The sequence below is a fragment of the Podarcis gaigeae genome, assembly GCF_964106915.1.
Source record: "Podarcis gaigeae genome assembly, chromosome: W".
NCBI lineage: Eukaryota > Metazoa > Chordata > Lepidosauria > Squamata > Lacertidae > Podarcis > Podarcis gaigeae.
In genome coordinates this window covers 1,995,627-2,017,183 of record NC_139695.1, presented here as the reverse complement: position 1 = coordinate 2,017,183, position 21,557 = coordinate 1,995,627, and the positions used below count along the sequence as shown (strand labels likewise).

At 44.8% G+C, this 21,557-nt stretch overlaps 1 protein-coding gene across 6 annotated transcripts in view; it reads right to left on the bottom strand.

The window, feature by feature from the left end:
* Positions 1-21,557, bottom strand: part of LOC310835932 (integrator complex subunit 6-like) — a 128,264-nt gene that overhangs the window by 46,763 nt on the left and 59,944 nt on the right. For all 6 annotated transcript variants that reach the window (XR_014559800.1, XR_014559801.1, XM_083720879.1 and 3 more), the window contains 6 exons: positions 15,522-15,650; positions 14,533-14,696; positions 10,622-10,774; positions 5,887-6,019; positions 3,908-4,002; positions 1,931-2,041 (listed from right to left, as the gene is read on the bottom strand). Coding sequence is in view for 4 of the 6 variants with exons in the window: in XM_083720879.1 (XP_083577005.1) it covers positions 1,931-2,041; positions 3,908-4,002; positions 5,887-6,019; positions 10,622-10,774; positions 14,533-14,696; positions 15,522-15,650 (785 nt within the window). In the remaining 2 variants the exon portion in view is untranslated. The remainder of the gene's footprint in view (positions 1-1,930; positions 2,042-3,907; positions 4,003-5,886; positions 6,020-10,621; positions 10,775-14,532; positions 14,697-15,521; positions 15,651-21,557) is intronic.

The following is a 21,557-nucleotide window of genomic DNA, read 5'->3' as shown; positions in this document are numbered from 1 at the left end:
TTCGCTCCATAACACGCACACACATTTCCCTTTATCTTTTAGGGGGGGAAAACTGCGTGTTATGGTCCGAAAAGTACGGTAATTTGATGTACATTTGAATTCATATGTATTTCAACTATATGTAATAGCCTTTTCCTATTTTGGTGTGACCTTATTCTTAGCAATTCTATACCCTTGGCCATACAGTGTGATTATTTTTTTTACAGAAAGTAGCTTTAATGCTTTATACACTGAAAGTACCTAGGCCTATGTAATTATGTGTAACAGCATGTGAAGTGGCCTTGATGTAAACAATTAACGTTTCTATATTTTTATTCAGTGTCAGTAACTGGTTTTTGCAGTGCTATTCAATGGTACAAGGTGCCATTTACCAGAGATTGACATACTGAAATATATTATCATATAAAGTTAATATATTTAATGTTAACGGCTTCTTTTTTTATAAGTATGCATAAAGTCACCAGAACAGTTATTAAGTTTTAGAAGTGCAAGATAGCCTATTACTAAATTTACTTGTATCAAACCTTAACATGCCAATTTTCAATTTCAAGTTTGGTGCAAAAAATCAAAGAATGTGAATTCACTGCATTGCCCCATTGAATAAAAGTATCTGTACAGCTTTTGGTTGCCATCTGAACAAGTTTACATGTATATATAAACATGTATATTAACTAATTAGAGGGACGCGGGTGGCACTGTGGGTTAAAGCCTCAGCGCCTAGGACTTGCCGATCGAAAGGTCGGCGGTTCGAATCCCTGCGGCGGGGTGCGCTCCCGCTGCTCGGTCCCAGCGCCTGCCAACCTAGCAGTTCAAAAGCACCTCCGGGTGCAAGTAGATAAATAGGGACCGCTTACCAGCGGGAAGGTAAACGGCGTTTCCGTGTGCGGCTCTGGCTCGCCAGAGCAGCGATGTCACGCTGGCCACGTGACCCGGAAGTGTCTTCGGACAGCGCTGGCCCCTGGCCTCTTGAGTGAGATGGGCGCACAACCCCAGAGTCTGTCAAGACTGGCCCCTACGGGCAGGGGTACCTTTACCTTTACCTTATATTAACTAATTATATCATTTTCAATGCATTAAAATCATATCATTTTCAGTGCACTAAAATGAATATTCTCCTATTTTAAATGAAAATTCTCTAATATTCTCATTAATCGAGAATATTCTTGAGAATATTCCTGAGAATATTCTCAAGAATTTAACATCACTAGTTGCATCACTAGTTGCATTAACATCACTAGTTGCCACTATCTCAAATCATTAGCAAAAATGACTGCAATGCTCATTGGCAGCAAACAACTAAACTCTGACAAACAATGGAGCAGGTAAGCTAAATAGTTGCCTTCCTCTACCTGTGTAATTCCCTCCAAGGGCCCCACCACCACTTACCTGAAAATGGAAACAGTCAAATCTTTACCTATCTTAAAATACAGGAAAAAAGGACATTCCTTTAGTGATTTACTTACGTTTCCGAGCACAATTCAAAGTGTTGGTGCTGACCTAAGCGGCCTATGGCCCAGTATACCTGAAGGAGCATCTCCACCCCCATCGTTCAGCCCGGACACTGAGGACCAGCACAGAGGACCTTCTGGCAGTTCCACACTGCGGGAAGCCATGTTACAGGGAACCAGGCAGAGGGCCTTCTAGGTAGTGGCACCCATGCTGTGGAACACCCTCCCATCAGATATTAAAGAGATATCTGACTTTTAGAAGACATCTGAAGGCAGCCCTGTTTAGGGAAGCTTTTAATGTTTAACAGACCACTGTATTTTAATAGTTTGTTGGAAGCCGCCCAGAGTGGCTGGGGAAACCAAGCCAGATGGGCAGGGTATAAATAATAAATTGTTGTTGTTGTTGTTATATAACCAGAGCAACACACACACACACATCACTATCAATGCACTTCTAATTTCAAAGGTTTTGTCAATACTACCTGTTGGCTGAGTTTTTTAAGGTAAGCGATAACACTGTAACTAAGTCCACAATCTAAATTTTCTGGTATCAGATTTGGAGCTCCCATCATCCTTAGTGCTTTCTTTAATGGCTGTAAGGAAAACAAAATAAGTAAGAATAAGAAGAATATAAGATCTTTGCTTTAAAAAAATGGTCTTTTTAAAAAGGTTCTCACTATTAAGTGCTATATAAAGCTAAGGCAGAGTTGGAAGGTGGGTTTCGGATGGCTCACAGGGGGCATTAGATCACATAGCCACATGGTACTATGCAGTATGGCACCACCAGCTGATTTCACACAAATGCTACAGACCCTGACTGCTGGGATGATGCAAGTCCATACTGTGGCATCTTGCCCAAGCTATGCAGGTGATTTATGTCGCTGCCACTCTGCCATCTAGCTTCCTCCTCAGCCCAGTTTTTCTGTTAAATGTGGTTTATCCATGGATCACTGGGCAGTTTGCAGTATAGAAAAACACAAAAATATGTATCATAACAACAAACACAAACAATAACTCTGCCTCACATCTTTAGAGGCCATAGATTTTTTTCTATATTTAGGTAGGTAGCCGTGTTGGTCTGACACAGTAGAAATATATAAAAATAAAAATAATAAATTGTCTAGTAGCACCTTAGAGGCCAACTAAGTTTGTTATTGGGAGAGAGAGAGAGAGAGAGAGAGAGAGAGAGAGAGAGAGAGAGAGAGACACTATCATAGAACAATCACAGGGTGGGTCACAGCATGGTATAGCAAATACCTAAAGCCTATCAATAAAACAAAGTGATTTTACAAAAGTTCAGTCAGATAATCACATCTCCTTTTGTATACTTGAATCAGAATGTCATGCAGGTCAGCTGCCTTTTCATGATATGTTAACTGGTGGTACTGTGTCAAGATATCAGCTGTACATAAAGGATTAAGGATAATTTTATTATCTGAAGAAGTGTCCATGCACACAAAAGCTCATACCAAGAACAAACTTAGTTGGTGTTAGGATATTTCCGTTCCACCTTAAAAGGGAGCAGGCTTTTGTGAGTCACAGCCTGCGCATTTCCTGTTCACAGGATGTTTATGTTTGCTATTGCTTTAGTTTCTCTCTCGGTGCCTGAACACGTTAGCAGGCATGTTTTTCTTTGTTCTGACCAACGCTGAATAAACTTGTAAATATGCTCTCCTGCTGTGCAACTTTTGCTGTGTGAATTCTGCTGATAGAGTGTGCATCAGCCCAGGAATGTGGCAATCTATTTCTGGAGCTCGTGTCGCTCGCTACTTGCTGATACTGTATCTACGGGAGGTCGATGGACGTCCGGAGTCGGCGTGGAGGCAGTGATGGCCTTTGTCTCCCTGATATATTGTTTCATTAGCCAAAGGCCTGGGAGAAGAGGAATGTTTTTGCCTGGTGCTTAAAGATATGTAATGAAAGCACCAGAGAAGCCTCCCCGAGGAGTGCATTCCACAAACGGGGAGCAAATACAGAAAAAGCCTACTCTTGTGTTGCCACCCTCTGGACTTCTTGTAGAGGAAATGAAGAAGGGTCTCAGGTGATGATTGCAGGGTCCAGGACAGTTCATATAAGGAGAAGTGGCCCTGGACGTATTACGGTCCTGAGCCATTTAAGGTTTTACAGGTCAAAACCATCACTTTGTAAGGTTGAAGAGAATTAACAGGGACACATTTTCCCTGTCTCTCTCTCAACAGAGGTCATCATACAGGGCGACCAAAGCAGTTTCTGTGCCAAAACCCGGCCAGCAATAAAGCAATCTTTCCAACAAGCAGGAGAGGAGAAACAAAAGAATAGGTACTGGAGTTGTGCTAAACACCAAATGCAAGAGAGCATTTAAGGAAGGACGAGTAAGTCATTCCATGTTGCAAAGCTTTTGAATCCTGGCTTGTGAACATTCAACGGTTTTGCTTCCAGCATAACACACAAGACCCATCAAACTGACGAGAGGTACATACCATCAAGTAGTAGGGAGGCATGGTTTTTAAGTAGTTATCCAAAGATTGCCGCCACTTCAAATTTGGCTTAAGTTTGTGAACCTTAAATAAATCATCTGCAAAGGAGAAACAATACAAGTCACAAGTGTACACAACAGTGCAAGTATCCCAGCATCATGCTCCATAGGATTGTCCCTTAAAGATCCAGAGAGTACTAATACTCCCAAGGACAGAGCTCTCTCCTCCTTATGTTGTATATTCAACTTTTACACACCCCAAGTCAGGCTAGATCTTAGCAGAGTAACAATCACAACTTTTAATGAAGAGAACCAGCACTGCTTAGTCTAAAGACTTCTGAAGTCCTAAACACCTTGGATTCTGCTAATCTTAGATACTGTGTGTGTTTAAGTTATGGCACTAAATACTGAGAGCCAGTGTGGTGTAATGGATAGAGGGCTGGATTAGGATCTGGGAGAGCAGGGTTTGAATTCCCCCTCAGCTATGAAGCTCACTGGGTGACCTTGTGCCAGTCACCATCTCTTAGCCTAACCTACCTCACAGGGTTGCTGTGAGGATGAAATGGGGAGAACCATGTAATGTAATAAATAAAAAGAACAATAAAATGATATTTGAGAAGCTATTCAACAGTCAAACTATTCCCAATAGAAGCTGGACCCAAAACTAGACTGGTGACTGGGAGTGGCCCCTGGGAGCCTATAACACCGGTCCTAAAGGATCTACATTGGCTCCCAGTACATTTCCAAACACAATTCAAAGTGTTGGTCCTGACCTTGAAAGCCCTAAACAGCCTCGGCCCAGTATACCTGAAGGAGCGTCTCCACCCCCATTGCTCTGCCCTGAGGGCCTTGCTCCAGCTCTGAGGGCCTTCTGGCGGTTCCTTCACTGCAAGAAGTGAGGTTACAGGGAACCAGGCAGAGGGCCTTCTCAGTCGTGGCACCCGCCCTGTGGAACGCCCTCCCATCAGATGTCAAACAGATAAGCAATTATGTGACTTTTAAAAGACATCTGAAGGGAGCACTGTTCAGGGAAGCTTTTAGTGTCTGATGCTGCATTGTGTTTTACTTTTTTGTTGGGAGCCACCCAGAGTGGCTGGGGCAACCAAGTAAGATGGGTGGGGTATAAATAACAACAACAGGGACACAGCTTGGGTGGGCACACACCATTTTCTCTGTATTGTCCACACAGTACATTTGTTACTGTGGCTGATAGTTCTTGCACTCGATTATATGTAACACTCAGACCCGGATGAGACAGTTTATTTATGATTTTTCTTCTTCAGTGACAGAGTGAATCATGACAGCTATATACAGTGGGAGGGGTGTTTCTCTCTCTGAAACATGCCACATCCTGAAAGAGGGAAAAGAATGGAGGATCTACAATCATGGTTTTTAACGTTAAGGAATAGTTTTAATAACCATATGGCCACATGGTGTTCTACTTTTAACGTTCATAATGCATTATTATAATGTGACACCAGAGGGCATTGCAGAGCAGAAGGGAAATAGCATTTTGCTGGAGGTAAGAAACGCTTACAGGTCTGCCCTGTGATGTTTTAAAACAATATATCTAATATCGCTCTAATAATGTTAAACAGGTCAGTGTAGATCTAGCCTAGGTGAGGAGCATCAAAAATGCACTGGAAGCAGGTGACTTTCCTCTTCTACTGCAGAGAAAAGAGGGTGTGTGTAAAAATCCTCTCCTCCCAATGAAGCAGTTTGTAACAATCTTTCTCAACCTTGGGTCCCTAGCTGTTGTTGGATTGCAACTCCCATCATCCCTAGCTAGCAGTACCAGTGGTCAGGGATGATGGGAGTTGCAGTCCAACAACAGCTGGGGACCCATGGTTGAGAAAGCCTGCTCTAGACTCTCCAGTCTCCCAACCCATTTAAGAAAATGGCTGGCAAGTAAACAGCAGACAAGACAAGACAGATATTTCCTTTTCTAGTTGGTTGCGCTGCAAATGGCTCTCCATCACTCACCTAGCAGAGGGAGGAGGACAGGGTAGTTGTAAGGCATCACAAAGAGATTGACACATGTTAGAGTGGTGCTGGCCTTCAAATACCCAAATGGATGGCTCAGTTCACTGTACTTCCCACTGCTGCTCACAAATACCTAGAAAAGACAACGGAAGAGACAAGGTTTATTATACACAAGGGGCTACTGGGTTTCAGATAAACCACATTTTTGAACTCCAGCGGGAACATTTTTACAAAAAAAAGTGGTGTATGTTTTTGAGAGATAGACATTGCCCAATTATTCGCCTCCTTGTCTTGAAAGCACAGGGGAGAAGTCCTGGACAGTTTACTAGTGTTTGGCCCATTCAGCGTACTACAAGATACAGAAACAGCAGTTTCATGAGAACTTTCTAATCAGAGTTAATCCAAGTATCCTAAAATCATTCCATTTATAATAAAATTATCCTTAATGCTTTATGTACAGCTGATATCTTGACACAGTACCACCAGTTAACATATCATGAAAAGGCAGCTGGCCTGCATGACATTCTGATTCAAGCTTACAGAAAGAAGATGTGATTATCTGACTGAACTTTTGTAAAATCCCAATCCCAGTCAATGGAATACCAGAGCCAGCATGGGGAACCTTTGGCCCTTCAGCTGCCGCTGAACAGCTAGAGGGCCAAATGATCCCGACCTCTGTACTAGAGACTGCATCAAGGCTTCTTCTCATTCAAAATTTAAGTGCTTAGGCAGGTCCTTTTAGTCTTCCCTGATGCTGGAGTAGATATATTAAGTAATTGTTGCAGTTTTGAGTGGTATTGGCTCCCTTTAACATTGTATGGACTGAGGCTCCTTGAGGCCCTGCTTCTGGTCTAGATGTTGGGATATACAATTTTAAAATCAGAAAATTTTAACTGCCTGAAGCACATGGCTACCCCATCCCTGCATGTTGTTCTAGATGGAAGACGACAGATCACCCAACTGCCAGAATTTGGGACAAAGGCAATGGGATGAAGTTCAAATCAAACAGCCATAGTTTCTTGGTAAGAACTGGAGAGTTAGGGAGGGAGAGGGTACACTACAATCCAGAACAATCCCAGGTGTTGAGAGGATGTAGAAGCAGCCCCAATTTAATTGTATTTGGATTTTTTATAAAGAAGTTATAGGGCTTTGGAGATCTTTCTGGATTCAAAGGTGGGACAGAAACAAATTAAAGCTGTATCACCACTTCACTGAAGATAAATACATGGCTAGAATCAAAGGAAAAACAGTGACCACCAAAACTCAGCTCTGCTGAGCGACACTTCTATAAATGGGTACAAAGTCCAATCGTAAGTCAATAGCAAACAACCTGTTAAATAATTTGTGAAGAACTGCGTAGCACCCTTTCTTTTTTATCCCTGATTTTAAAGTATTGGGATGCAATTTAAACAAAAATAAGGGGTTTTTTTTGGTGTGTTTTTTTTGTTTGTTTAGTCGTGTCCGACTCTTCGTGACCCCATGGACCAGAGCACGCCAGGCACTCCTGTCTTCCACTGCCTCCCGCAGTTTGGTCAAACTCATGCTGGTAGCTTCGAGAACACTGTCCAACCATCTCGTCCTCTGTCATCCCCTTCTCCTTGTGCCCTCCATCTTTCCCAACATCAGGGTCTTTTCCAGGGAGTCTTCTCTTCTCATGAGGTGGCCAAAGTAGTGGAGCCTCAGCTTCAGGATCTGTCCTTCCAGTGAACACTCAGGGCTGATTTCCTTCAGAATGGAGAGGTTTGGTCTTCTTGCAGTCCATGGGACTCTCAAGAGTCTCCTCCAGCACCATAATTCAAAAGCAACAATTCTTCGGCGATCAGCCTTCTTTATGGTCCAGCTCTCACTTCCATACATCACTACTGGGAAAACCATAGCTTTTACTATATGGACCTTTGTTGGCAAGGTGATGTCTCTACTTTTGAAGATGCTGTCTAGGTTTGTCATTGCTTTTCTCCCAAGAAGTAGGCGTCTTTTAATTTCGTGGCTGCTATCACCATCTGCAGTGATCATGGAGCCCAAGAAAGTAAAATCTCTCACTGCCTCCATTTCTTCCCCTTCTATTTGCCAGGAGGTGAAGCCTGTGAACGTGGGGACTCTCCTCTTTCACCCTCAATAAAAGGTTCTTTAATTCCTCCTCACTTTCTGCCATCAAGGTTGTGTCATCTGCATATCTGAGGTTGTTGATATTTCTTCCGGCAATCTTAATTCCGGCTAGGGATTCATCCAGCCCAGCCTTTCGCATGATGAATTCTGCATTTAAGTTAAATAAGCAGGGAGACAATATACAGCCTTGTCGTACTCCTTTCCCAATTTTGAACCAATCAGTTGTTCCATATCCAGTTCTAATTGTAGCTTCTTGTCCCACGTAGAGATTTCTCAGCAGACAGTTGAGGTGATCAGGCACTCCCATTTCTTTAAGAACTTGCCATAGTTTGCTGTGGTCGACACAGTCAAAGGCTTTTGCATAGTCAATGAAGCAGAAGTAGATGTCTTTCTGGAACTCTCTAGCTTTCTCCATAATCCAGCGCGTGTTTGCATTTTGGTCTCTGGTTCCTCTGCCTCTTCTAAATCCAGCTTGCACTTCTGGAAGTTCTCGGTCCACATACTGCTTGAGCCTTCCTTGTAGAATTTTAAGCATAACCTTGCTAGTGTGTGAAATGAGTGCAATTGTGCGGTAGTTGGAGCATTCTTTGGCACTGCCCTTCTTGGGGATTCGGATGTAGACTGATCTTCTCCAATCCTCTGGCCACTGCTGAGTTTTCCAAACTTGCTGGCATATTGAGTGTAGCACCTTAACAGCATCATCTTTTAAAATTTTAAATAGTTCAGCTGGAATACCATCACTTCCACTGGCCGTATTATTTGCAGTGCTTTCTAAGGCCCATTTGACTTCACTCTCCAAGATGTCTGGCTCAAGGTCAGCAACCACACTACCTGGGGTGTACGAGACATCCATATCTTTCTGGTATAATTCCTCTGTGTATTCTTGCCACCTCTTTTTGATGTCTTCTGCTTCTGTTAGGTCCTTTCCACTTTTGTCTTTTATTATGGCAATCTTTGTACGAAATGTTCCTTTCATATCTCCAATTTTTTTGAACAGATCTCTGGTTCTTCCCATTCTGTTGTTTTCCTCTATTTCTTTGCATTGCTCATTTAAGAAGGCCTTCTTGTCTCTCCTTGCTATTTTTTGGAAATCGGCATTCAATTTCCTGTATCTTTCACTATCTCCCTCGCATTTTGCTTGCCTTCTCTCCCCCGCTATTTGTAAGGCCTCGTTGGATAGCCACTTTGCTTTCTTGCATTTCCTTTTCATTGGGATGGTTTTAGTTGCTGCCTCCTGTATAATGTTACAAGTTCTTCATAGTTCATAGTTCTTCAGGCACTCTGTCCAGCAAATCTAAATCCTTAAACCTGTTCCTCACTTCCACTGTGTATTCATAAGGGATTAAAATAAGGTTAGGCTTAAATAATATGAAACTTGTTTTGGTACTAAATTATTTATTGTTAACATATCACACAGGTATTATAAATAAGAGCATCTCTAAAATGGTGCAACTTCCCTGAACTTGCATCGAAGAAGTTTGGTACATGTCAGATGGCAAGGGTGGTTGCTCACGAGTAACCAGGCAGGACTCTGACCTGTCTTTTACAGGTTTTATTTTGGTGCAAAACTATTTGCAGTGCAGAACCCCAAAGTTCATGTCTGCCTCAATCGCTAGTAGAATCCGGGAGTGGTTGTTTCCTGGACCTCTGCCAACATAAAAGTCTCGTTACTCCCAGCCTTTTCCTTCCCTCTCTGCGCTTTAGACTTCTGCGCAGGGTGGGTGACGGAGGGGGCATGCTTCCCTCCTGGCCGGCTTTGCCAGAAGTGGTGCTGAGGCTCCCACCAGAATCCTCTGGTGCTTTTACCTCTTCCCCACTGGAGGTGGGGCTTTCCTCATCAGTGGAAGAGGAACTGCTTCGCAAGATTTTCGGAGGCTCCCTGTAACACAATTGCCCCTCTGTTTCCCGCCCCTGTTCCAATGGCAGTTCCCTGACAGTACACATCACCACTGAAGTACTGCAGGTTATTTAACAACTCTGCAATTTCAGTCATGGCGTATAAAGATGTGCAGCTGCTACCTTATGGCTGGGACTGAAAACTGTCTCGGGAAGAGAAAGTTATTTTGTAGCTCTGCTAAATTTGCCTGGATATGCCAAGGTTCAAATCTTGGGTCTTCTCATGCAAGGCTGAGAAAATTTTAGCTTGCTTCTGCCATCTCCAAGCTCAGCATTCTCTCTACTTTCCCCCCTGTTGGTATATGCGAAACTGAAACTAGTAGTCGATCCTTATCAGCACTGTGTTCTGGAAACTAGAAGCAGGTGGCTTCTAGGTAAGAAACATGAGTTAATGTTCATGTGCAATGTTTTTTAGGCCTGGATAAGAGACTGAGAGAAAGAACTGAGCTTTGTTCCTTTCTTTCTCTGCTCTTCCTAAGCAGCGGACCATCCTAGCAGCATGCTAATGACTGATTTATGGGTTAATGATGTACAGAACCATTAAGTTGTAAACTGGCAATAAACCTTACTGCCTGGGCCGTGGGCTTGTATTGCATCGGTGATTGTCTGCAAAGCATGTGGAAATGTGTACACCTTTGTGAGTTGGAAAATATACTCACTAATATCCAACACCCGCTTCACTGATCTGTCCTGCAAGTTTGCCCAGCATTAGCTTTGAGTATATAGCAAATACCTGCCAGCAGGAATGAGGTAATTTCCGCTCCAAGATGTACTGCGTTAAGGGTGATGGTTCAAGCTCATACTTGTCAAATGGAAGCTTATCGATTACCATAGGCTCACAATCCATGCAGGAGAACCTCACCACTGGATGGGCTGTGCGGGGAGGCTTAGAAGGAAGAAAGGGAATCAGAGCCAATTAGAGGAGAAGGAAAGCCACAAGTTTGCTAAACATTATCCCCAGATGTACTTTATCTGCTATTCAAGAAGGTTAAATTATAACGTTTTTCATAAGCCTCAACAGTTGCAAAGAAAAATAGGGCAACACACTAGTTATCTAGCGCTATTTCTAAATGTTTGAAATGTCCACATGCCTTTTGTATTATTGTGATAATGATCCCCATAGCAGGAGACAGAGGTTGCGGGGGGGGGGGGGATGATGATGATTATTTGAATTTATACTGCCTTACATCTGGGGGTCTCAGGGCGGTTCACAGAATAAAATCAATATATAAAACCACAAAATACCAAATAAAAATAAAAACAACAACCCAATAGCCCCCCCCCAAAAAAAAATTAAAAAGGGCATAGGATGTAAATTGGATCAACCTAAGGCCTGGTTAAAAAGGAACGTTTTTGCCTGGCTCCTAAAGATGTATAATGAAGGCGCCAGGCGAACTTCCCTGGGGAGAGCATTCCACAGATGGGGAGCCACTGTAGAGAAGGCCACATTCTCATGTTGCCACCCTCCAGACCTCTTGAGGAGGCGGCACATGAAGGAGGGCCTCAGAAGATGATCTCAGGGTCCGGGTAGGTTCATATGGAAAGAGGTGGTCCTGAGCCGTTTAAGGCTTTATAGGTCGAAACCAGCACTTTCAATTGGGCCAGGAAACTAATTGGTAGCCAGTGCAGTCAGACCAGGATTGGTATAATATGCTCAAACTATCTTGCTCCAGTGAGCAACCTGCCTACTGAATTCTACACTAGCTGAAGTTTCCTAACTGTCTTCTGAGGCAGCCGTAGGTATGATGCATTGTAGTAATCTAACCTTGAGGTTACCGGAGCATAGACAACAGTAGTTAGGCTATTCCTGTCCAGACAGGGGCGTAGCTGGGCCACCAGCCGAAGCTGATGGAAGGCACTCCGGGCCACTGAGGCCACCTAAGCCTCAACAACTGCAGAGGATTCAGGAGTACCCCCAGGCTACGAACCTGCTCCTTCAGAGGAAGTGTAACCCCATCAAGAGCAGGTGACCTCCCAGCCATCTGGTCTAGGGAACCACCCACTAAGAGTGCCTCAGTCTTATCTGGATTGAGCTTCAGTTTGTTGGCTCTCATCCAGTCCATTACAAAGGCAAGACACTGGTCCAGCACTTCCACTGCCTCACCTGCAAATGTAAAGGAGAAATAAAGCGGAGTGTCATCAGCATACTGCTGACAATGTACTCCGAACCTCTGGATAACCCCACCCAGCGGTTTCATGTAGTACTGAAACCATCGCAAAGCGGTGCCACCCAACCCTAGTTCGGAGAGTCGCTCCAGAAGGATACCATGGTCGATGGTATTGAAATCTGCTAAGAGGTTGAGAACAATTAACAGGGACATGTTTCCCTTGTCTCTCACTCGACAGAGGACACCATACAGGACGACCAAAGCAGTTTCTGTCCCAAAACCTAACCCCCGACTGAAATGGATCCAGAAAATCAGTTTCTTCCAAAAGTGCCTGGATCTGGTCCGTGACCACTCACTCCAGAACCTTGCCCAGGAAAGGGAAATTAGCAACTGGCCGGTAGTTAGTTAGGTTTTCTGAATCCAGGGAAGGTTTCTTAAGGAATGGTTTTACCACTGCCTCCTTCAAACAAGCAGGGACCACCCCCTCTCATAAAGAGGCATCGTTCACCTCCCTGGCCCAACCAGCCAATTCCTCCCTGCTGGTTTTTATCAGCCAAGTGAGGCAAGGGTCTAGAGCGCAAGTAGTCGCCCTGACCAATCCAAGCACCTTATCCACATCCTTGAGCCTTACCAACTGAAACTCATGCAATACACCAGGACTAGACTGTACTCTGGACACCTCATGAGATTCATCTGTTATAACAACAGAGTCAAGGTCTTGGTGTATGCAAGCAATTTTATCCTCAAAATGCCATGCAAACAAGTCACAGAGAGCTACGATTGATTCTACCACCTCCTTTGGGCCAGTCTTTAAAAGGCCCCGTACAACCCAGAAATAATGAGCCCTTACCAGTGTTTGGTTGCATTCATTCAGATCCTTCCTCCTCTTGTGTTCAAGCCGTCTCCCAACTTGTTTCCTTGCCCTATGCTCTGGAGTATAACAAGGGGCCAATTGGGCTCCACAAGGTGGGAGAGTGCACTCAGGGGCGCTCATGTCAATGGCCCAAGCCATTCGAGTGTTTTCCCAAGGTCGGCCAGGGCTTTGACAGGAACACCAGTCATGTCAGCCAGAAAACCCAGCAGAGGGGTTTGGGATCCTACTGGATCCATCAGCCTCCAAGAGAGGACCTTCCTAATATAGTCATACCTCGGGTTGAATGTGCTTCAGGTTGAAAGTGTTCGGGATGTGCTCCGTGGCAACCCGGAAGTAACGGAGCGTGTGACGTCATTTTGAGCGCATGTGTGGAAGCGGTGAAACGTGACCTGTGCATGCGCAGTTGCGCTGTCGCCTCTTGCATTCCGTTCAGGATGCGAACGGGGCTCCGGAACGGATCCCGTTCGCATCCCAAGGTACCCCTGTAGATCCCCTGCATCTGCGATGGGGAAAAGGTGCTGACACCCTAAATCTCAACTGGAAGTGATCTGACCATGACAAGGGACTGATGTCAATGTCCCCCGCCTTCAAATCACTTTCTTCCTGCCCCATTTAGAAAACAAGGTCCAGAGTGTGGCCTGCCATGTGCATTGGGTTGGTGACATGTTGGGACAGCCCCATGGTTGTCATGGCGGCCATGAAGTCCTGAGCCATCCCGGAGCCAGCTGCCTCAGCATGGATGTTGAAGTCTCCCTGAACCAGCAGTCTGGGAGTCCTCAACACTGCCTCCGAGACCAACTCTGTTAGCTCAGGCAGGGAGACTGCTGGGCAGCGAGGTGGGCAGTAAACCAGCAGAAGCCCTAATCTGTCCCGATTGCCCAATGCCAAGAACACACACTCTAGATCCCCACCCAAACTGGACAGAGAACCTGGAGATAGAAAATCTCTACAGACCACAGCAATTTCCCCTCCCCAACCTTCAATTCTGCTGCACTGAGTACCCAGGTGGGCACAGCTGGGTAATACCAACTCCACCCTGTTCACCCACCCAGGTTTCAGTGATACATGCCAGATAAGCCTCCTCACCCATAATCAGGTCATGGATGAGGGAGATTTTATTCTGAGCCGACCTGGCATTCAACAACAGCAGTTGCAGACCCGAGTGCTAGCTGAAATGACAACCAGTTCCCCAGGTTGGAGGAGGGGCTGGCACACGGCAGTCACTAACAGCTTGGGCCGCGTGCCCCTTACCCGGCCTGCCCCATCTCCCATGCCATACCTCCTCCTACCCAGAACCACTGAAATTGGGCCTACCCCTGCCTCTTTCCTGCTCCTCTCCTCCCAGGCACATCCCACAAAATGCCCTTACAACTCAGTTAAAAACAGTTAAAACACTAAAAAAAGAATTTAAAAGGATATGAAAATAACAACAATAGTTCTTAAGAGCCTATCAGGCCCTGCCCTAGGCCAGATGGAGTGAGACAGGAACAGGGCCCTCAGGCTCTCAGCAGGGCAGTCCTCGCTTAGAGCCAACCCAGTGATCCCTGAGATGCACTGTGATTTGAACTGCTCCCCAGTTACAACAAACTTTTCATCATATTACCTAAGCTCACTTTTGTATCACTAGGATCTGCACAGAAATTCTAAAGCTCTATTTCATACCAGTGTTGGTGAATTCTGATCAGGCCAAAAGGATTCTGGAATTGGCCAATGGCCAACAGGAACTCCCGTTTTAGGATTAGGCCTCACATAGATGAGTTTATGACAGCTGTGCCATGGCTGAGAAGCAAAAGAAGTGATGGGTCTTGTGACATCAACAACTCCATCTAAGTTCCAAAGAAGAAGAACAGAACATTAAGTAACATTGTACATTAGGACGCGGGTGGCGCTGTGGGTTAAACCACAGAGCCTAGGACTTGCCGATCAGAAGGTCGGCGGTTCGAATCCCCGCGACGGGGTAAGCTCTTGTTGCTCGGTCCCTGCTCCCGCCAACCTAGCAGTTCGAAAGCACGTCAAAGTGCAAGTAGATAAATAGGTACCACTCCGGCGGGAAAGTAAATGGTGTTTCCATGCACTGCTCTGGTTCGCCAGAAGCGGCTTAGTCATGCTGGCCACATGACCCGGAAGCTTCCTCGGCCAATAAAGCGAGATGAACGCCGCAACCCCAGAGTCGTCCGCAACTGGACCTAATGGTCAGGGGTACCTTTACCTTTTACATTAGGTTCCCAGCGTTAGCTTTACAATTTCTACTTAGATATATTTTCTCTAAACTGCGCAAATGACCACCAAAGTTTTGACTAGTATTTTGGGACAGTGAAGATTAAAAAGTTTCACAATAAAAAAGTGTTCAGGAAAAAGATAGTTTAGTGGTTTTGTGTCTAAGAAAGAAAAGACTTGAAGACATTGTTACAGGTTTTTCAGTGTCCACCAGGAGAATAATTTATGGAGTAATAAACGAACCAGTTTAATTGTTCAAATAAGTGAAGGGCAGTATCCAATCAATCTAATTGTCAGAGGCAAAGCTAGAATATAATATTATGCACATAATCTACACTGATTTAGCAATGCCATACAGTACTTTTTAAACCTTAAATACAGTTGTACAGTTGTTAACATAATAGTTTACTATGACCATAAACAATTTACTGTACCTTCCCCAATTTGTGGTGGGTCTGGTCCTGATTTCTCAAAGTTGATGACAACACCACTCTGAACTTTCTGAGCTAGAGATTCTAAACACTGATTCAACATTCTTTGTGTCCGAACACAATATGAGCGTCCTATAACATAAAGCAGAGAAATAAGAAGGTTCTGAAGGCAAGATTTGGCAACTTCAGGTAAAAAGCAGAATAGCAAGAACCAAAAGTACCGTGAACCGAAGAACTGCACTGATGTTAAACCTAATGTGTTGTGCACATAGAAATACTTTTAAAACACTCAGGAAAGACCCAATGGAGGCAAAATGGTGGGCGCCATGACACACCTGAACGCAGCTAGCACCAATTGCACTGGCTAGCTGGTCCCCAGGCCCGCTGCCGCCACTGCCGAAGAGGAGTCGGTAGGGTCCAGTGCATCAGCAGAGGGAGCCGCCAAGCCCCCCTCCCCCAGCAACCTTGGCCATGATGACAGAGAACCCACCTGGCCAACGGCCCAGCTTAACTCCTGGAGGCCTCTGGAGCCGACGCAAAAAGAAAGAAAAAAAGGAGCCCCGACCTCCCCAGCTTACTGCTGCTGCCGACACCGAAGGAAAAGGAAAGGAGAGGTAGAAGAGCACCGGGAGGGCCAGGGAGGCCGCGCGGACAAGCCCAGGCCTGACCCGAGCCTACCTCCCAGGTGGCTAGCGTGCCAAGAGCAGGCTAGGGCCCAGAGGGAGGCCACGCAATGGAGGACACCCCAGGAGAAAAACCTGCATAGCACGCCCCCCTCCAGGCTGGGAAAACACCTCTGCCCCCTTTTTCTTTTTGTGGGGGGGGGGGCACCGCCGCTAAAGCCATCTATTATTTTTGTATTTTTATTTTTAATCTTAATTCCCCTTACTTTATTTTAAAAATATTTCTTACTAATAGGTCCCCCCCCATTTTTCTAATTGTTAAGAATTAAAATGACGGTGCCCAGAAGAGAGCCCTGAACCAGCACAGGCCACTTCCTGGGATTGCCACTCCACCCCTGACTTTCTGTTCTTTTTTATTTTATTTCTTTATTTTTCATTTTTCTTCCTTTTCTCATTTTTTTAAAAATTAAATAAGAAAAAAGAGAATAAATAAAAAATCTAATTCCCTTTTTTTTGTGTGTGTTTGTTTGTTTGCTGGGGGGGTGGTCCGTCCTTCCTTCCTTCCTTCCTTCCTTCCCTCTTTTTTCTTTCCTCCTCTTTCTCTCTAAAGAGAACACACACACACACACACACATTATTTATTTTATTCTTTCCCTCTCAAAGGGGTTTTCTACATATTTTTATTTTATTTTCTTTTTTACTTATATCACTTGGTACATATATACTACTTCCAGGTGCCAGCACCTCAACAACTTCTGTTTTTTCATTCCTTTTTCCTTTCTTTTTTGGTTTTGTTTCTTTCTGTTTATTTTTTTTCTCATTCCGTCCCTCTTAACTCTTAAATCTCCTACCCGCTGCATCCCCTCTCCTTTCTTTTCTCTCCTTCCCCCCAACAAATAATTTAAAAAATCACAGACCAACACACATATATCTGCCCACCCACTTTCAACAGTATCCCACTGTGATGACTTGTGTATGCTCTTCACAATAAGCACCTCTGCTCACTCAGAGATATTTACAGTTCTTTATTTTACATATGTACAGGCAGCACATTACAATCATGCATCTGAATCCTGATTCTGAGAGTGGCCTTCACCGGCTTCTCCTCCAACAGAAAAGGCGAGGATGTTTCCTGTGACGCCTCTCCCCCCTCCTCTTTAACTCTCTCCTCTCCTTGGCAGATGGAACAGGCACTGCCTCACCATTGGTGCTGGAACTTCCTGTGCAGTGCTGGGGCTCTGCTTCAGCATCAGAGAGCCTTTCCGCCTCCTGGCTCTCTCCCCCTTCCCCATCCGTCACTTCCTGTCCACCTCCCTCTGAGTGTTCCTGCTCCTCCCCGGCATTCTCTGGCAGTCCCATGACACCCACCCACCTCATACTATAACCTGGACCACCACTGCAATTTCTTATCATTACTATTTCCGCCCTCTCTCCTCTATTTCTCTCTCCTTTATTTCCTCTTTATATTTTACTCTAAATCCCCCCTTTTCCCCCTCTTCCATTCTTTTCTTTTTCTTTCTTTCTTTCTTTTCCATCTCTTCCTTTTGTCTTTGCTCTGTTTTGTGTTGTTCTATTCCTGAACACAACCTTGCCAGGCTTAAGTTCTTAACTCTCTACTACAAATCCCTAACCCCTTTCCGCCACCCTTAACTGGTCTCCACTCCCCCCCATTGTGCGCAAGAGGGTGTAGGTGTGTGATCATGGGGATATCCACAAATTATCCCCCCCCCACCCTCCCTCTGGCCCCACCCAATCGGTCTCTTCCATCTCTGCCTGTTAAACCCTTTTATGTCCACTGTTTATATAGCTTCTTTCCCCCTTCCTCTTCGACAAATACACATGGATCAGCTTTACCTTGCTGAAAACCTAGAGAAAACTACACTTCAGTGAGTTTAGAGTGCCAGCATCGTTCACTTTGCTTGAGACCATATAGGGACTTCTTCAGAGAACAAACAAATCCCTGTTTTACCTGCACATCATCAGGTGGAAGCATATAAAGTGATTCACCTAAGGTTCCGTACAAAAATGCTGTATTCACATCGTGATGAGAAACGTGTAGATTCTCTTCTGCAGCAAGTTTGAGCATAAGCCTAATGCTCTCATATCTCACGGTGGGTGAGTAGGTCTCGTGAAAGTCTTCTCCTGGTACCTGTGAAAAACCTCTGGCTACCAATCTGGCTTTGTGTCTGTCTATCTTGCCATTTCGGTCTGTCTTTGCTTTGAAGACCCACTAGCTCCCATGTTTTGTTCCTCTCTAGGGAATCAAGCTCAGCCTTCATGGCAGTTAACCATGGCTCAGCATCCATCGAGTCCAAAGCCTGGATCTCTTGGAAACTTGAAGGTTCAAATACCTTCTTGGAGCTATTAACAGCAGTTACAGCTTTTGCTGCTTTAGCAAATTCATCAGCAAATCTCTTTGGAGGTCTACCTTTCGTGGCTCTTTCAGACCTGCGAATTAGATGTAAGTCTTCAACGCTCTCCTCTTCTTTCTTAGGAGAAAAGTGGCCTATAGTGAACAGTGGTTCCTCCAATTCTCGATCAGAGCCTTCAGAGGGTCGCATAGAGGCCGTAGCACTCTTGAAATCCTCTGAATCATCTGATTCAGTTTCAGACTCAGAATCAGAACCTTCATCAGTGGATGTGGGGTTTTGCTGTTGTTTATCCTCAGACTCTTCACTGTCATCAGGATAACATTGGAAAATCCCCACATTCTCCCCCCACTTGGCACTGTACTCAACACTTCTAGTGAGCCTAATTGTCTTAGAGTCAGTCATCATTACTCTGTAAGAACCTTTCTGATATCCTAGAAAGATACTATGCAAACCACGCTTGCCTAACTTGGAGCTTTGTGGTGTGTGAACCCACATGTCAGAACCAAAAATTCTCATGTGCTTGATGTATGATTTCTTGCCAAACATCTTTTCATAAGGGGTACAACCAATTGGTGATGATAATCTGCGATTATAAGTGTAAACAAAACAGATGAGCGATTCTGCCCAATAACTCTCTGGAAGATTGGAATCATGCAGCAAGCTTTTCAAGCCTTGAAGCAATGTTTTGCTTGCCCTCTCACAAAGTCCATTCATCCAAGGAGATCGTGGACTTGACAAATTATGTTGAATTCCTTTCTCAGTCAGAAAAGCTTCAAACTGCTGAGAAGTGAATTCTCCCCCTCGATCTGTAAATAAACATTTCACCTGTTTACTATGCACATTTTCCAACCAAGCACGGAATTCCTTGAACCTAGGAAACGCTTCTGATTTCTGCTTGAGATTGAACACATGAATATACCTGGGAAATGAATCAATGAGAACCATGAAGTATTTGGCTCCACCCAAAGAGGGTGCTTGTGGACCAACAAGATCAGCATGCACTACCTGGTATGGTTCTGTAGCTTGTCTACTAGACACCTTACCTGTTGCAGCCATTATGACCTTGTTTGCTGCGCATGCCTTACACTTCATGTGGTACCTGCAGGGTTTAATAGTCATACCCTCAGCTAAGGCAGGCATTTTGGAAAATGCCTCGAAGTGTAAATGACCAAATTTCCTGTGATAATCATGAATACATCCTGTATGCAAAACCTTGTTAGTACCTGCAATACAAGTTTCATCCTGCACAACATCAACAAAATCATCATAATGCAATACAAAGAAATGATCAACATAATCAGCATGCAATACAAAGTAATCTTTCTTGGTGATGGTGCACTTCCTCTTCTTGAAGGAAACATCTATGTCCTGTTCAGTCAGCTGCGAGACACTCAGTAGGTTGTGTGCAGCATCTGGAACAAAAAGAATGTTGCGTATCGATGCATCCAAGCGGTGAAGAACAACCATTCCATAGCCTTGACTGGAGATCATGTGGTCATCCGCCTGTTGAATCGCACCTTCCTGTGGAGTAAAGGACACAAACAGATGTTTGTCCTGATAAATGTGTCTGGTCGCTCCCGAGTCGACGATGAAGAAAGATCCAGACATCTTCTGGACCTTTGGAGTGAAGCGTGAGACCATAGCCTTGTTCTGCGTTGTCCTGGACTTCGGACCTTTGCCTTTTCCACGCGTTGAGCTTTCGCTGCGCTGCTCTGTTGCCTTGGCCTTGGGATGTTTGCACTCCCTTTTCACGTGGCCTAGACGTCCACATGAGTAGCATTTCACTGCCTTCAAAGCTTTGGCGCCATCTAGTGGTTGCACTGCATTCTGGGATGATGTCTGTGAGGGCTCCCCCTTTGTTATACAGCTAGCACTACGCCAATCCTCTTCATTTAACACCACAGCAGTGACATGCGCTACCGTCAGCTTAGCAGTAGGCAAAACAGCAAGCTGGCTGGCAATCGCTTCCCAACTGGAACCCAAAGAATGTAGAATCATGAAGGAATACCCAGCCTCTGGAACGGTGATTCCATGCTGTTGCAACTCATGCCTGAGATTCTGCATTTCCATGAGGTGAGCACGCACATCTGCTCCTTCAGCAAGTGCCATACCATGCAACTTGGCATAAAAGAACAAAGAAGCGCCTGCCTCTGTTCTCAAATGTAACTCTTGCAAACTATCCCACATTTCTCTGGCTGAGGCCTTGTCACGCAAAAGACATAGCTCTTCAGGGGACACAATAAGCTCCAGAGTTCCCCTTGCTTTAGAATCCTTGGCTTTCCACTCATCAGTTACAGGAGCTGGGGGGCAGGGTGTCTGTTATCACATTAAACAGACCCTCTTTTCTTAGCAGAGCCTCTGCATATTGCACCCAGTTGTGATAATTCCCTTTACCGAGCTTTGGAATTCCAAAAGCGTCTGTTACTCTTGCACTGGCCATCTTGTGTCTTTTAAAGCAAGCTGCGTCTCTCTACCACCAGCTGCATTCCAAAAGCACACTTCTTAAGGCTTTCGCTTTCTCCTGAGCTTCTGCCGCAGCTGAATAGTGCTTTGGCTTGAAGTTCAAAGTCCACCCCTTATTGCCATTAATTAGGGACTGGCAGCCTTCCAGGGGCAAGAGCACATACCTGTCATCAATCTTCTTGACACACAGAGAAGATAAGCTGCATTCCATTCTTCTGCCGTTTGTCATCTGGATTCCGTTCTTCTGGCGCCCATAACCAAAATTTTTGGGATTTTAGCTCCGTTCGTCCGAGCTGATAAGGCTCATCTTCCTCCGAGCCCTCCCAGCAGAGCATTAAAACAACACCACAGCGGAAGGATGAGATAGGTATGGGCTACACGCCATGCTTTATTACTAAGCTATGCAGAGAGCAAAGAAAATATACATCCTCTCTCTATGAGAAGCAGAGAGCAACTAAAACACAAAGGAACAAAGGAAACAGGAAACCAGCAACGTCACATCCCGTCTCCCTTTCCCATGAGACTCCAACAACCTGGACTGTCTCTGGAATGTAAACACAGTCCTGTGACTGCAAGCAGCT